Source organism: Semicossyphus pulcher, unplaced genomic scaffold (genome assembly GCF_022749685.1).
Source record: "Semicossyphus pulcher isolate SPU_LCO1_2020_fin unplaced genomic scaffold, fSemPul1.0.p SCAF_19, whole genome shotgun sequence".
NCBI lineage: Eukaryota > Metazoa > Chordata > Actinopteri > Labriformes > Labridae > Semicossyphus > Semicossyphus pulcher.
This window is the reverse complement of record NW_027211692.1, coordinates 13,650,230-13,668,102: the sequence shown is the minus strand read 5'-3', so window position 1 is coordinate 13,668,102 and position 17,873 is coordinate 13,650,230. Positions and strand designations below refer to the sequence as shown.

Here is a 17,873-nt window from a genome sequence, read left to right as displayed (position 1 = left end):
ATTTTTACTATTATCAACTACTAGTTACAAAGGCCATTACTTTGAGCTATAATCATTTAGCGAACTATTTCACCCTTTAACCAATAACTTTAAGACAATTTCTACAATACTGTTTTGTACTGTTTAGTCTTCTCTGCTTACTTGCTAACAAGTTTTTATCCACTCTCAATTGCAACATTGAGCTACTGAGCTCTGTATCCTTTCCAACCTCTGGCACAACAGAATGACAAAACAATGGAAAAGAGATCCAGACCAGTTTTTTGACTGCAACTTGTGATAGAAAGACCGCATGTATAGCTCAGCCTGAAACATGGAGAAATGCTCATTGAGCCGATCGCAGCCAAGTCTGACTGAATTTGTAACGGCAACAACACCAGCGCTCCCAGGAGCAACGTGCAGCCTGCTATAACCACCTAATAACACACATCACATCAACTAGATCCATCTGTTGAGAAGACACAGGTAATGTGCCTGACCCTATTTTCTCCGTCTCTCTCGCTGAGAAGTGCTGGCTGTTCAGGGTCGAGGAGCGTGAGCGCCCGGGAGCCAGGCCTGCTGTGCTGGGGAGGAAATTCTCAGGGCGATCGATGCGGAGGATTAGGGCCGGCTTTGGGGCTCAGAGGCCTGGATCTGAGCAGTATTCTCAGTGGGGCCCCTGGGAGAGCTGCAGAGGAAGGCTGGAGGGGAGAGAAGAGGAGGGCCAGGGGAGAGAGGAGAGAGAGCTAACCTGGAACTGTCAGGAGGCTGAACGAGGGCTGGCCAGGCTGGGAATAGAAGAGCAGTCATGGTCCCACTTGACATTGTGAATGGTGCTGAATCTCTGCCACCCACTCAGATAAACACACAGTGACCGGTCTGATTGGATAAGCTGCCGAGCAAAGAGGAGATTTATTGTAGCACGAGAGAGAAAACAGATAAATACAGATGAAGTTAGTTATTTTGTCTCCTTACACTCCATCTTTTAATTTCCTTCAGGCCAAATCGGTAGTTGTCGTCTAACTTGATGAGCGCAGCACACAACAAAAGGCCCCCTCCGTCTGTGTGTCTGCCTCTGATGCTCATGATTGGTCAGCCCATTCGCCAGCTCGCCGCTCTCCCCCGGGTACAGACGGTTGGATCCATGATTCATTTTGCAATGAGGAAGAAAAAAAAAGGAGAGAGCGCGCATGTGAGAGAAGAAACAGCCAAGACCACTGGGAAATTATACGGTGGAGCGGCGTGGTGGATCTGGAATTAAACGGCATAATTAATCAAGCAAAAAAACAAGCACGTTGCTCATACATTTATTATTTGCATGTTTTCCACTCCAGGAGATGTAATCAGCAGATATACATCGGGGCCCCTGATCCGTGTCACGGGGACCTGGAGGCCGAGCACCCATTTCGACCACTGACCCCAAAAGCGTAAAGTGGTATCACTTCTGCTCAACGCTTTATTTTTTCCTCGCAGACTATCCTCTCCGCACAATGCCCTCTGCCTCTGAAGTAATCTCCACAACAAGCAGAACAAGTCCCACAGAATCATGTTGTTGTCTCCCTGTCCTTTAAATTAGGGTGTCTGCAAAATTGGGTTCACAACTCTGGGCTCTCGGTGGAGTTGTTCTGCATTATGCAGTGTGTGCACTTGACCCGATGAAGAAAAAAAAGTAGCCACTTTTACAAAGACAGCGTGGAAATATCACAGAAATATATTCACCCGGCAGTAAGGAGCTGACAGAACCATGTAAACACCTCACGAAAAAAAACTTTTAAATAACTAAATCTGCATTGCAAACACAGCGACAAAGATCACATTAAGTTGCATGACAATTAGCAACACTAGCTTAACCCTTGTGCACTATTATATGCCCATCATATTGTACATTACGGCCGCTGTGCCTCCTTTAAACCTTTGCTTTTTCAGAAACATTTTTCATAAACAATTAAGCAAGTTCTTGCATATGCAATTCAGGCACAAATGATTCAACCTTGTTGAAGCTCTATTAGCCATTTTGTGTTGATTTCATAACTCATTTAGTCTCTTTTATTCTGTCTTATTTTGCTGCAGACAAACCCCTCTAACTGTCATGCAACCAAAAATGACCATCTGTTAAATGTTCAGAGATGATTCAGTTACTCAAAAGTCCCTTTTTAATGTGCTACATTTGCGTTAATGTTGCTCTGATATTTTCAAGGTATCTTTACAAAAAGTTCACCATCAAATACATAGAGGAACAATAAAGCTGTGACCCTTTCATGCCCTTTAACCCCTCCCTCTGCACCCCTAGTCACGTTACATATGTTGATGAGTTGTAATATGACCAATGAACTACCATTAAATCAAAGAGTTGAGAAGAGTAAGGCAACAAACATCATTTTGTGTGTTGTGTCCATTTGTTCCTACTATTTTCTCCCACCTCAGGAGGTCCCATCTCCCACATTTGAATCAGCTGACCTTAGAGACAAGGAGTGTTGTTGTTTTTTACATATAGAATTTACATTTAACTAAATCCTTTGGAAACATTGCATATGCTAAATACAACTTAAAAACACACATTTCCTTTACAGCTTACTGTTTGAATTTGTATTACTTATGTATAGGTTTTCCTAATATACCTACTTTACTTGCCTTTTTGTACTGTTGTTATGCTAGGCTAGATTCCTCCTGGTGTTCAATAAATTATCCTACAATTAGTCATATCTGCATTACCAACGGTTGGAGTAACACTATAACAGGGTGTTGTTGTAGGAATATTGATGTGATTTTCAGACTCAAAGCATTGTTGAATCTTTAACCTACATCTCCTGTGCCTCTGCCACATGTATCTAAACCCCATTATACCCATTATGCATAAATACATCCGCCAAACAGTTTGAAACGTATCACTTTCCAGCTGGTCAATACGGCTTGTTCCTGCAGCGCCGTCATCAATCGAGGTATCAATATGGAAATACCAGTGTGACCCAGACATTAATCAATGGGCTCCTCGGGGAGGAGAGGGAGGGCAGGGGCACCTAAAAATCATCAATGAGACGGATCGGCCCGCAGTCAGGCTCGGACAGTCCGTATTGATAAGAGCATTTCCACCTGTAGCGGCCGGAGCGGAGAGACAGGCCGCATCTGAATTCAATACCCGCCGCCGCAGCTGCGAGCTCCGAGCCCAGAAAGACACGGTTGAGCGGAGATACGTGCCTCGACTCATCATAAGAGCCGTCTCCTTTTCTCCATATATGTCCCCTTCCTCCTCCTCTGTCTACCTCTGAACTTTTTTTAGTCATGCCTCGCGCTAAAGAAGCACCTCACGCCTCTAATGCAGAGCAACAATGACTTCAAATTAAGTTCTTTGTCTTTATTCCGCGGCTTACTTTCCCTCCACCTCCCCTCCTCTCCTCGCCCTCCCCTCCCCACACACTCTCTGGAGTTTAGTCAAACCTTTTTCCTCCTCCAACTTCAAACTGTGAGAGGGGAAGTGGAAGCCCGACATCAATGAGAAACGCCTTCAGATGCTCGTCTCACGCGCTCATCTCACTGAGAGCGCGGGATTAAAACGTCGTCTCACTGTTGACATCCAAACCTTGACCCAATCAATTAAGGTCCATGCTCGGCGTTTGCCTCCTTTTACCCGGATACAGCAGAGCAATGGTCGATGGGTAGTGTGGGGCAAGTCAGCCTCCTAGTGGTGCGTTCGCGTACGCACAAGGAAAAGCGGGAAAAATGCCCTTTAGAGAAACATTTTAAGACTAATGGGAATATTCGATAATTGTGATTTCGGTAAATGGCAAAATGAGCTGAAATGGCTGTATTAATTTGTTTCATTTAGCAAATTGCGAAATTTCCCCTCATGCTTGTACCTAAATCTTCCAGTGTTCGACAACCTTGGGCAGTTTCACCCAATATTGGCCAGTCAAGCAATGTTGACGATCCCCATATTTGACTTCCAATCAGATCCCACACCACTCTCTCCCTCATGACACTCCTTAAAGGTTGGAGTTCAGGGGTCGTGTGTCCTGTGTGCACACAGGCCTGCCCTTTTCATTCCCAATCAGCCGCTCTCTCTCTTTTTTTTTTCTTCCCGTGCCAGAGTGGAGAGATGCACCACAAAGGTCATGGACATGGATTTCCTTTGGTTTGACTCTATGAAAAGGTCAGATGAGGGCACCATGAAATGGCAGCGAGGCCTTCACATCACCCTCACAGGGACCGAAGTCCTCACATCACCCTGAAATGGCACAGGCCGGACTCCTCTGGGGCCGCTCTCACAACAGCCAGGGGGGTCCCGGGGGCCCGTGTGACCTCCTCCAGACCCCCTGTGGCTTTAGTGTCCCTTCAACAGTTTACAGAGCGAACAGAGCAGCAAAATGTGGCAGAAAGACTACCACATGCTGTATTGAACTAAACTTTTTATAACACAGTATGATTGAAATTCATGTACAAAATCCTTCCTGTGACCGTAAACAATTTTATTTCTATTTAGAAGACCTCACCAACAGTTTAAAACAAACTTTACAGCAAAGCCTCTTTTCAATATCGAGTATGAGAGAGTGAGACAACAGCCAAGATTATGGCCACTTTTCTTTGCAGTATTTGTTAAAGCCTTAGACTGTGTAAATAAAAGCATGCCACATTAGGTCCTATCTATAAAAACCAGACCAGGCTACCACCCAAAAACTGCATCTAGGGCAGCTGTATCTCTTTTGCTAGGGCATATTGGTGATTTAATGTAAAGGTTTGTAAGGATTCCAATTTCCTTCTATCATGTGCGTCTTTGAACAAGAATCCCACTCCACAAGACAGATCTGCAAAATTAATGCAAGTACATTTTTCTTAACAGGAGACACAGCACTGAGTATAAGATGACACACCTACCTGTAGCCTGTACGTGTTAGCAACTTTACTGTTTTCTGGTGAATTATCAGATATTTTAACCCAAGGGTACAAAGTTGAAGAGATACTTATTATAAGCTTCATTATTATGTTTTCAGTGCTATAAAAATCCACTAAAAATGAGAGTTGTTGTATTTTGTCTTACCTTAAAGTTAGCTCTAAATAGCTACAGATTGGGTGGGTCCGCTTCCGGGAAATCCGCCATGTTTCTACAGTAACCCAGAAGGGACAAACAAGATAAGGCCTTTCGGTTTTATTGTGGGCTTTGCGGCCACCGTAGTTCTCCTTCACGGTTGTAAACTGCAACTTCGCCGCTAGGTGCCGCCACATCCCACACACAGTTGACTTTTTAGCATAGCACAGCAGGAAAAGCGCAGGGGTTTATAGTAGCGTTAATGATGGCTGTATTCCATGTAGCTGCTTCATTTTCATGGTCCTGGTTGTGTGCATGCTGAGTGCCTGTCCTGGCTTTCTCAGACACCTGAATACAACAGAACCATTGTTAAAGTTGTTATTACTAACACCTGTGCTTTTCCTCCTGTTAGAAGTCAAAATGTCCGCTGTGAATAATATATAAATATGCCTCTGATCAATAATGTGTAACAAAGAGACAAGAAGCAGAAGCTTTACAAGATTTGATTTATTAACTATGATACAGATCACATAAGGCCTTGCTGTATACACCATTCCCATTGAGACAAATTACCATACTCAGCAAATAATGACAGTTTTTTTGTTTGATGTTATCTTTTCACTTTACAGTACTTCATTTTTTTTTTGTAGTATTTTCTCCCCCCCATAATTTCTTAATATTTTTTTTATCATCTCTTAAATAGTGAGAGTGGTGGAGCCCTCTTCCTTGGTTGGGAAGAAATCATGCACTATACTGGGCTGGTCTCTCAATCGTTCACAAAGAAATTGTTAAAAAAAAAATGCTTTGTATTTTTTAATCATAAAATAAAACATAAAAAGAAACTTTTTTTTTCTATCACCACTGACTAAAGGGCAAAGTGTTAGACCCCCTAACATACCAATAAACAACCATTTGAATATAGTTTTGCTTGTTTCTCATTTTAACTTAACAGACATCTGTCACCATTGTCGCAAAAAAAAGGAAATAAAGAAAAAGAAAAGCAATGCAGCCACATATTATCACTGAACCAAAGTCACATTTTTTATTCAATTGTTCTTCTAAACTGTCACTTTGCTTCCCGTCTCTCCCTCGACCCTTTTTTTCCACAGTCTTTGGCTGCCTCACAGTCAGTTCAGTATTAACACATTGATATACACAGGGAACGCCACTGGCCGGCGTTCACACACAAGTACCAGTGGTCACCCCTCCTTCCTCCCTCTGTCTCCCAAATAATGATCCCATTCACCCGTTTGCTGTCCGTCTCCCCTCCCCAATCTCTCCCCCATCTCTCTCACACTCTCTCTGAGGATCAGTGTGTGTAATCTGGACGGGCTAACAGGGTTACACAGCGGGGTAATGACCGCGAGAGAACTGCATTCCTTTCCTTCACGTTTGTTTGGATCACGCTGGTGTCTGGCTGTTTGCCAAGCACAGCTTGCTAGAATGTTAGCTCAAACCCACCCACCCAAACACACACTCTTAATTCTGCTATCCTTGATCACACACCACACACACACATATACAAGGTAAATAGGTAGTGTAGACTGATAAAAGCTCCCTTAAGAGTTCAGTGATTGATTAAAAGGTTTTTTTTTCTCCTTCTGGGCAGAGAGGAGAGTCTGGGGAGACATGCAGAGATGCTATTCGGTGTCAAACAGAATTAAGTGACCTTGGTGAGCATCTGCTTAACGTTAACACGCATAAGTTCACACAAACACAGACACATGAATGCGTGCGCACACATACACGCGGTTCGATCAGGGCTCAGCAGCTCTCCTCGAGCCCCATCTCGCTGGTTTCTACAGTAACAGCAGGCCGGGGCCGAGGAATTCTGTGATGCTCCTTTCCAGTCATGCAGATGGATGAATGGACTGTCTGTTCTGTTAGCCGTCTCTCCCAGACTCGAACTGTCTCTGTTGGACAGGGAATGACTGGGGTAATGTGGTGGCATAACAGTGATGGCAGGGGAAATCTGCTGTAGTGGTTACACTCTTCCAAATTACATTTTGGGTCCACTGAGAGCAGGTTTAAGTCTCCTTTTTAAAGGCATAACGCTGTTTCCTAAGAGGACACCGTGCCGAGGCCTGGGGCAGTGGTTTCCAATTATGTCCGACAATAAAAAGCCTCCCACCTTTTAAAGCGTGAGCCTCGCTTCCAGCTTTTACTTTCTGGCCTGTAATGCTACATTGTGCCCCAATCTCCTAAATCTTCATTTGCTGCCACTAATGCACAGCTTCTAGGAGGTGGCATGCACTCCTCACCAACGAGCTGAGTGCTTTGGTTTAGTGGGATCTAACAACAAAAGACAGAGAGGCAATTTTATTCACTGCACGTCTAATTAACTGCAATGTAATCTATATAATCTCAATTGATTTGTATCAGATTTAAACTGCTGTTGTCCTTTTATTTACACTCTTACGCTTCATGAGCTCTAAGGTTTATTTTACCTGACATACAACGATGAAGAATCCTTACAATTGCACCCAATAGGAGAGTCTGACGCTACAAAAACCACAGGAGGAAAATGGTGCTACGCCCATGCAGTAGTGGTGAGGTGAGGTTATGGCTGCGGTACCCATTTCTTCCTCTAGATGTCAGTGGTGTGCTCCCAGAGAGAACGGGAGAGTCGGGTGGACTGACAATAAAGTGAACGGTGGCTGTCATGTCATGGCAGCTCCAATTTAAAATGTGCCTTCAAAGTGCTCAGAAAAGTGCTTTTTTTTGAACAAGGTCCTTACTGTGAAAACTGCAGCGCCGACTCGCTCGTGAAAGACCACCACAGCGTGAAAGAAGCGACATGACAGGTGAAGGTCCAACACTGGAATTATTCCCACCATCTGCCTGCTGCAGGAAATTCAGGTAAAACTAAAAGGCATGGATACATGCGCACACAGACAGATTAGACAGTCGCACAGACGCTTACACACAAGGCCGCTCGTTGAGTGATCGGCCGAGATTTCCCCGGATTTTGTCAGAAAAAGAGCAAAATAAAGGAACAGCGGGAACGTGAATGAAGACTGATTAAAATATCCACTTTTTACGCTGTTTTCTTTAAGTGTTGGGACAAGAAAGAACAAACAGGAAACTAAGTGGAGCCTTCCCAGAATGCCTGAGGTGTGAGAACCCCCATAATCCTTTGCTCCAATTTGCTCCCTGGTCCGTTTGGATTATTTTTTTTTTTCCCTCCGTGCTTGGCATACCGCCACGACTGAAACTGAAATTTGTCTGCGTGTGTGTCTGTGCGAGGGGTTGATAGAGAGGAATGTTTGAGTTGTGGAGGACAGAACATCCTGTCGGGTGAGTAGCAACACGTGTCTCTTGCTTAAGTCCCCATGTGCGGTGGCGAAACAAACAAACAAAGTGTTCCAGGACTCGCTCTCTGCTCCGCTTTATCTCCAGGTAGGTACAGCAGGTGGGTCAGTTTAAAAAAAAACACACAAAAAAAAACATGCGCCGTCCACCTTTAATTCCCAGCAAAGTTAGAGGCAAAGGGATTGAGGAGAATGGTTGTCAGAGGCACACTGGCCACTGGGTGTTTTTGCGTGTGTGTGTGGTGAAGCAATCCCAACATAAGAGTTCGTTCCTCCTGCAATTTACTACAGAGTCCCTCCCTGAGTCCCTTTAGCAGTTCCTGGTATAGTCTCACTCTTCTATAGTGTGTTTGTGTGGTTTCTCTATAAGGCAAGGAGGGCAGGTCTAGATGGAGTGAGACAAAGGGATAAAGTGTCAAGGAGGGAGAAAGAGGTTCTTCATTGTTCCCCTTCTCTGCCTTGTGTGTGTGTCCTTTTTTTTGTAAAAGCAACAGAGGCTCAAATGCCCCCTTCTTCTTCTTCATCTCCCAAACATGTAGGTTTCTCCCTGTACATACTGCATCTCACTCAATATCTCCCAACATCTTCCTACCTTCTCTTCTTGTTTCTACTTTAATTATCTCCCAAACATTAAAATCTCTCTCTTTCTGAACCCTTAAATCTCTCTGAATCCGTCTTCCTCGTCTTTTTCCCTCTCTTATTCCCTTGATCCCTGGTTCACAGCGTGTGTTGTTCCGTAGGGGGGTGATGGGGGTGCAGGGAGGGCGGCAGCAGGGCTGGTAGCGGGGACTGGGGAGTAGGTGGTGGGGAGTGGGGTGGGGTCTGGTGTTGATGGTGGTGGTGATGGTGGTGGTGGTGGTGGTGGATAGGAGGGCCGTAGTGCGGGATGACAGGAGGGGTGGCGGGGAGGATGTAGGGGGTCGGGGTCGGGGACGGAGTCGGCGAGGATGAGTAGCCTCCGGCCATGCAGGAGTAGGCCGAGGAGGAGGAGAGCGTGGAGGTGGGGGAGCCGGGGAGGCCGTCGGCCAGCGGTTGATTGTAGAAGAAGTACGCGCACTGGTGGATGAAGCTCTCGATGATTGTCTGGTAGGTGCGGGTGGCGGTCAGGGCGTCCATGGTGGTGAAGTCTGGTCTCATGAGTGTCGGCCAGAAACAGATGGAGAGGTTCTCGCTGGTCATCAGGTTCAACTTGCTGTTCTGGCTCACCCTGAGGAACACAAGGTAAACAGAACATTTAATTAAGATGTTGCACATGGATTCATTTTGGAGGAATGTGTCAAATGATTTGCTGCTGATCAAAAAACCCTGATAGACAAAGATGGCGCAGCAGATGGCAGCCTCGGTACTGCGCTCTATATTTTAGCATTGTTGCACTCCTCATACTTTCACTATTGTCTTTGTTTAATATTAGTTTAATATTTAATGTTTGATGTAGGATTATAGATATTAGTTTAATATTTAATGTTTGATGTAGGCTTATAGATATTAGCTTAATATTTAATGTCAAAGTGTACATAGAGAGCAAAGTTAAACCGGAGTCAGGAGAAAGCAAACAATCCTTATGGGTGACAAACTGGGATCAGAAAATGTTTAAACTTTTTAGTTAACAGTTATTTTAATGATCATTAAAACAGTTGCATCATTTCCCGCCTAAAGTTTAAGATAAATGGACCAACTGTTGCAGCAGAGTCTACCGCCACACTAGCAGCTCTGTGCTGCCGTAGGCTCAATGCTAAACATGTTAGCATCCTCTTTGTTTAGCCATCTAAATAGAGATTAAATCATCGCTGCAACCTGAGTGCAACCTCTGTTCTGTCACTGCGCTAGTTTCAATGATGTCACTGCGAGGTCACTCGACTGCGTGACCGGCGGTGTAGTCAGCACGGCTGTCAGAGAGCGTCTCTGACCCCGTCACTCACTCACTTGTTCAAGTGGCTGATGACATATTTGAAGACCTCGTAATTCTCCTTGGGGAAGCGGCGCAGAATGTCCTTCATCGTCTGGAAGCGCTGCTCCCTATCGTTGATCTCTGGATGGTGGCAGGGAGAGAAAAAGAGGTTAGAGGAGTGAGGGAAAGTGGCTGAAAGAAAAGATTAGAGGAATAAGATGTCAGGGGTGTGAGAGTACAAAAAGATGAGGAGGGATGGAGGTGGGGGGGGGGGATACAGTGGAGAAGAGGAGAGTTCGGAGAGCATAGTGAAAGCAATTGGATTCAGTTTGCCGAAAATCTGTGCAGGACAGTGATTTCATCCTGCAGAAGTACGAGTTTCACACATCCCTGGAAACACACATGACTCAAAAGGATGAAAAACTACAGACAAAGACCACACACATCCCAGAGGAGAACATACCACGCATACACCCATCACAATGTCCTACAGATTGCACTAAAACACACACACACACACACACACAGACTGGGTGTGTTAAGCCTGATGGCAGCGAGGAGTGAGTCAGAACAGCTGACGTCACCGGCTAACACAGTCCATCCTGTGTGTACGTGAGCGAGGCAGAGAGCAGCAGTGAGAACAGCAGATGTTCTCCTCCACATCACAAACATGATTTACAATCACACAGTTTGACTTTGTATTCCCACCATGAGGTCAGCGCGGATCAAAAACACATTTGAGGCGTAATGGCTTTACACGGCTCCAGTTCCTCCCGCTTTACATCCATCATGTGCAATCAAAACTTAACTTGCTACAGCTTATTTAAAGTAACGTCACCGTGACAGTATGCATTAAAATCCACCCACCGAGCTCGTTCTGTATCTCCCTCTCGGAGAAAATAAGTCTGAAAATGCCAGGCACAATTTTTGTATTTTCTTGTCTCTAACTCCACCTCTCCCTTCTTCTTCTTTTGCTCTATTGTGGCACAGAGTGCAGCAGCTTTATCAGGTCTCTGTCACGGCTGAGGGGTCTCACTGGGGCCGTTAAAAACACACACACACACACACACGCAGACCTCCATGAGTGACAGCAGCCTTGCGGCCCGGGGGTAAATCTCTCTGGCGCGATGCAAGACTAAGCTACGCCTTAAATCTCCATTCCGACAGATTACGGGACACAAAGAGAAAAAGAGAGGCAGTGTCGAGCCTCGTTTATCTAACATATGACTGTTTTCTTATGACTTCATCCACAGTGCTCCTGGATCCCTCAATCATAAGCAATCATCCCCACATCCTCCTTTTCCTGGAGCTTTAAATATTCTCTCCTCCATCCCCCTCTTCCCTCCGCTCCTCACCCAGCAAGGCAAATCCAATTCTCCCCATGGATGGATTTGGATTGCAAGAGTTTTGCTTGTTAGGTTAAAGAAAAGTTACAATGAAGGGGAAAGGATTTAAGGCAAAATCCAATACACCTCGGATTTCTGAGTGCAGAACTCTCCCCACATCCCCGTGCAAAATGTCCCCCTGACTTACTGAAGGCCTCCACCAGCTCGCCCTGCATGCTGTAGGGCACCAGAGGCTCCGGCAGCTCGGAGAAGAAGGCCTTCATGGCTCCGGCGACTGTGTTGATGGTGAAGTCTTTCTCCACCAGGTCCAAGTTGTAGTCTGGGAAGAAAACGTGAAATGGAAAGAAGATATTTTTAGTACAAAACCATGACACATAAGGTGTTTATACAAGTTACAATGTCACATAAATACAGTACAATAACAGCTTTGAAGCAATAATGAGCTGAAGCTTGCAACTGCAGACTGGTTGGACTATAAACATGTCAACCGTCATAAACATAAACTCTTTTTAAAGGCCCTCCTACAAATTTTACACAGGGATGATGTTTCAGTGTAAACAAAGCTGTACCAACATAGATACAAGTTAACAAAAACTGTTAGACGTCTTAAAACTCAACCGTTCTTCCTCCCATTGACTTTGTATACTTTGTATTTTCTGCTCTTTTGTACATGAAAAGTCCCCAATAAAGCTGATTTACCTTAAAGAGGGGGTATTACGCTGTTTCACATTTTAAGACGTATTACAATGTTGGATGTCCAGGCTAAACGTGGGTGAAGCATGGCATTTCCTGGTCTGTAACATCACAGTGACCAGCCTGTTGTTTTGTTTTCTAGATAGCCGGAAAATTATCCCGTTATCACAAGAAAACAAGCTTTGTTATCTCGAGATAATGGGCCAAATTAATTTGCACATTCGAAGTTATTTTTGGATTTTGGTTTTCCCAAGATAATGAGAAAAATAAGTCGAGGTCTCAAGAAAACCAGCAGAAATAAGTTGTTATCAAGTAAATAAAATGTATGGATGCATGTCCGCTAAGGGCTACCGTACCAGACTAAACGTGGGTGAAGTTTCAAATCTGTAGTTAAAGTATGTTGGAGTAATCCCCAGGCTTCTCAGCTCAGTTTGCTGTGAACATCAGGTTTCACACTGTTTTTTCTACACGCTGCAAAGTGCAGCCTCAGCAGGTTTCGGAGAGCTGGCCAATCAGAAGAAAGCGGGCTTGAAGAGGCGGGGTTTCTTTAAGGGACAGAGCTGACTGAGTCGTTTCAGGCAGAGGCTGTATGAGGGCCTGCACAGAGCACCAGTGTGAGAAAAATGAGGAGTTTTTTTAACTGTAAATTATGCTAAGCTGCCCCCCCCTTAACACTTATATTATCAATAATACCTATATTAATACGGCTGCTCATTTTCAGAAAGACAGCTTGGCTGTGGCATTTCAAATCAATGAACAAGAGGTTTTCTAGTATTAATGGGCCTTTTAATGAGTTTTGCACTGAACCACTTTAACTTTAATGGTGTTCAAATTTCTGTATTCGACACACACATTACTGCCTGGCGTTTGATTTTCTAAAGAATTCATGATATGTAGACATGTTACAGTGTAAAATGACACTTGCAGTAGTAGTGGGTTAAATCCAATGTGTCCGATTGTGCACACAATTTGCAGACCAGCCTGCCACATCAGGTCTGCCTTAAAACTTGTAATTTAATCATAAAATCAATATGAATAAATACCAAATGTCCTCTCCAGGGATGTACCATAGGGAAACTTTGGTTAATAAAAGCACTTTAATAAAAGCAGAATGAATGGCAGACAATTAGAGAGTAGATTTGAGCAGAGAGAAAGCTCAGAGGGCCAGACATTACAGCGGTGCCCCAGAGAGAGTAAGAGCGTGTGAGAGCAGGAGACTTAATTAAAAAAGCCATTTTCTGATAACTTTTTACTTTATATAAAGGTATGTGTAGAAGAAAGATGGGCAAGAACAAAGTTAGACGGAAATGGTGAGCAAGTTCTTGAACAGTCCGAAGAGAGAGCTCCCATTTTTAAGAGTTTCCAAAGTGCGGTGCTTCTGACGCCGCTTCCTCCTGTAATGAGTTATCTGAATCTTCAGGGAGCTGATGAAGTGCCATCTTCTGTGTGGCTGTGAGACACCTACACTGCGGTTTCACCTGTAATTGTCTTGTCCCATTGTCCCGAGGCTCAGAATGATTCAATGCGGGGCTTCAGCTCTGATTACCTGAGCTGGATTTAACCTCAACCAGGCATGAATGCGCGTACACACACACATCTACCAAAGGCCATCATGCTCTGCTATCCATCTCTGCAGCAGCATGCTTCATTAACCAAACCAATCTGGAGGTAATTAACTGCCCACACCAGATAGACACATGCTTGGAGACACGCATGGAGAGCACTTGTACATGCACACGTGTCAACATGCACATGCACACAGGTAGAAGATTAAGAAGGCCACTCTCCAGTCTACAAGGAAGCCGAGGCCAATTCCCTCGGTAGAATGAATGCTCCCTGGTTAATTAAGGGGATCCAGGCTTGTTATAGATATATACCGACATACACACACGCACCTTCATGGCCTTTTCTTCTGTGCGTGTGCAGCTGAAGCAAGAGTGAGCACGTGTACTCTGTATACGTGGGTGTAGTGTGAGCGGGAAGTAACAAACCTTGGTCAAATTGCCGCTGCATGCTCTCCATCTCGGCCTTGTTCCCGCTGACCCGGTAGATGCCCTCCGTGCTCAAACCTGGCAGAGAGAGAAGAAGAACGTTGTTAGTTCAGTGTTTAATTTGTTTAATTTGCTACAATGTATCAAGCTTTAATGGAAACTGGTCAATCGGACTGTGATACATCATCACGCAAGGTATAGATGAATAAATTGGAGCTACTGGAGGCTGGGCTAATAGGCTCTCCTGATGTCCCTTTCAGTCTAAACACTATTAACATTATTTATTAAAGCAATAAATTAGTCCTGCTGGCCTGCAAGGAGCCCACTGGTGCTCTGTGCCACAGACTGAGGATTTTCTGACATCCAACTTCATACTTAGCAGCATATATGGATGCATTCATCGTCACTTAAAAGGCTGCACTAAGGAGTAAACGCTATTCTTCTATATACAGGTGCAAGATATCCCCTCGAACACATGCAGCAGAAGAGGCTGTGGTTGTGTCTGAAGTGATTCCCTCGTTCCCTGCTCCCTGCTCAATTAAAAGTGAGCTCATCGGCAAAATAAAAAAAACACTTCCGGACGATACTCGGGACATTTTCTCAGTGGCATTAATGACATCATTGCTGCTCTTTTTCAGCACGATGCCTGATGATATACACTGCTGGGCTAGTGACCATTGGTTGCACACTTCTTTTCATGGTACATTTTAGTATACTTCGACTGCACTGTGCGTTGGATAAACACATTCAGCACTACAAAATGGCAAACTCACTTAAAGGTGGGCTAATTTCAAGCTTCATATTTCACTCTGTGATACTTGTGTGGTAGCTTAGCATAATTTACAGGCCCTCATACAGCCTCTGCCTGAAACGACTCTGTCAGCTCTGCCTCTTTAAGAAACCCCGCCCCTACAAGCCTGGTTTCTTCTGATTGGATAGCTGAGGCTGCACTTTGTGATGTCACAAAATGAGGCGTGTAGAAAAACAGTGTGAAACCTGGCATTCACAGCAGCCTGCAGACTGAGCTGAGACGCCTGGGGATTACTCCAACATACTTTAACTACAGATTTGAAGCTTCACCCACGTTTAGTCTGGACATCCAACATTGTAACATTATATACTATATGTCTTAAAATGTGAAACAGCATAACACCCCCTCTTTCAGACTTTCAGACAAAGGCTGTGAACAATCTGTTGTCTGTTCTGTGTCAATGTTTTGCTAAGCAGACACAGTAGGAGACCGTCGCCAAGTCAACTTCGGTCCATCTAATAATTCCGAAGACATAAACACTTTAGAGGCAGCCATAAAGAATACTGCAGCTGAATAAAAGAGGTGACTTTACAAGAGCTCTCCATTCATCACGACAGCAATACAAGACAAAAGAGGCAGAATGCAACAGCCTGCTATTTTTCATACAATTATGCTTTACTGTTCCTCCTCCCGTCTGCTTAAATATGTGTTTTCCAGGCTTTAAATGCCTCGCAGCAGGTGCAGCCTGGTGCGATATGATTGAAAGAGCCACTTTAATAGTTATTAAAGAGGCCTGTTGGGTGTTATTATCTACGAACAGGAACAATCTATTCCAATATAATCTCACAATCTAATTTCAGAGTTTTAACAACTACAGAAAATCTCTCTCACATTGATTTTCACAGCTTTGGGAGGCATTTTTATTCAATCATTTTCTTGAGCTGACGACTGCTGAATAAATAAACTAATACTTCCTCACATGCTGTACAACTTTTGTCTCAAAGGGGAAACAGAAGACGCTTATTTTTAGCTCCACTGATTTGCAGAAATGCACAAACGAGGCTTTAATAGCATTTCCTATCACTCACGAGTGTAATTTCTTGTAAATGCAGCCTAAATTGATGTAAATATATCTATGAGTCCTGTGATTTAGCAACACATACTTGTACGGCGACAGAAAAGGCACAATCAACCGAGTCAAATGAGGACAATGACGACAGAAAAGGCGCATCTGGTGTGAGTGAAAGCTCGCTTCATTTTCTCTCATTAATAATTTCCCCAGTTTATATAAGATAAGCTTGCATCTCCCACCCTTGAAAATCTCCCCATGCTCACACTTTGCCGGCGATTCAGGGAGACAAAGAGCAATCCAGAGGGAGCGAGGGAGATAGGGAGTGGCAGAAAAAGAGGGCGAGATAGAGAGAGGCAGGGAGGAAATGAGAGAGCTCTCAGTCGAGGCACACGGCATCGATCTCCTCCTTCTACCAATCAATTATCCACAAAGGCTTTTCTAGCCAGACACTAGGAAAACAGGGATGGGAGGAGAGATAGGGAGAGGGAGAGTAGTGTAGCAGCGGTGTGGAGGGAGAGAGAGAGAGAGAGGAAGAGAGAGATAGGGGCAAAATAGGACAAGCACCCAAGTATGAGGGAGATAGTGGGGGAGTGTGAGGACGCAGAGGAGAGAGGGTCAGACTGATGAAAGAGGGGATGAAAAATAAAGGGATTAAGATAAGGAGGGATATATGGAGGGACGGGGAATGTGTTTGAAACAACAAAACACATAACAGACAGAGGCTACAGGAGACTTAAGGAAGCGGGAGGGGGAGAGAAGTCAGTGGATAAAGAAGGTGAATAAATTTGTTATGAGAGTTTTGAAAGCCGAGAAACAGACAACAGCATCCTCTTCCTCTGGGGTCAAAGAAAGCACCGACACTTCCTGAGGTCAACCAAAATACAAGCACTTCCTGTGGCAAACATGTCGGCATCCTTTATCGTATACCTTTAACTTCTTATCAGTCTACACTAAAGTGAATATTCGGACGGAAACATTGTTACTATTATCAGCTTCTGTTGTTGTTTGTTGACCTTCGGCATAATCGCAGCTTCCTAAGTCATAAGAGGCACTAAGGTATTTTGCTGTTATAATAAAACATTACTGTAAGGTAGATCACAAAAATGTATTCTGTTTTTTCTATGGCCTTTGCCGTTACTTGATAGGACAGTGGATAGAGTTGGAAATACGGGAAGAGAGAGTGGGGAATGACATGCAGCGATCAGCCGAGAGTCAAATTGAACCCGGGGCCGACGTGTCCACGACTGAGCCTCTGTACATGGGCCACCCGATTTAACCGCTAAGCTAAACCGGCGCCCCAACCACAACATTTTAATACAAGTTTCAATACCTGGGGAGCTGGTTTAGCTCAGATGGTAGAGCAGGCGTCCCATGTACAGAGGCTACAGTCCTCAACGCACGGATTGCAGGCTCGACTCCTGGTCTGCCGATCGTTTGGTGCACGTCATCCCTCACTCTCTACCCCCCACATGTCTCTCTTCAGCTGTCCTATCTAATCCAATAAAGGTAAAAGCCAAAAAATTGTCTTAAAAAAATGTAAAAACTGTATAGATTGTGGCTATATGAGTTTTACATATTGAGACCGGTGTTTTGTTTGCGTTCTTTGTCTGACAACCTGTGAGCTCCTCCAAAGAAGTGGCAGTCAGTCATGATGTTGGACTTTAGGAGCTTTCTGGGCATATTTGAGTGAGTATATAATTCACAATGCGAGTGTGCAGAGAGGCTCCGGGTACCCTGAGTACCTCTGTCCCCTGGTGCCTGTATCCTCTCCATGTAATACACGGAAACAGGAGCTGAAAACTAAAAATACAACCATCTATAGTAG

At 44.4% G+C, this 17,873-nt stretch overlaps 1 protein-coding gene across 1 annotated transcript in view; it reads right to left on the bottom strand.

The window, feature by feature from the left end:
- Positions 1-5,502: 5,502 nt before the first annotated feature.
- Positions 5,503-17,873, bottom strand: part of arhgap35a (Rho GTPase activating protein 35a) — a 64,986-nt gene continuing 52,615 nt past the window's right edge. The window contains 5 exon segments of the mRNA XM_069668148.1: positions 5,503-9,069; positions 9,072-9,514; positions 10,231-10,336; positions 11,729-11,860; positions 14,226-14,303. Coding sequence (XP_069524249.1) covers positions 9,005-9,069; positions 9,072-9,514; positions 10,231-10,336; positions 11,729-11,860; positions 14,226-14,303 — 824 coding nt within the window. The 3' untranslated portion in view covers positions 5,503-9,004.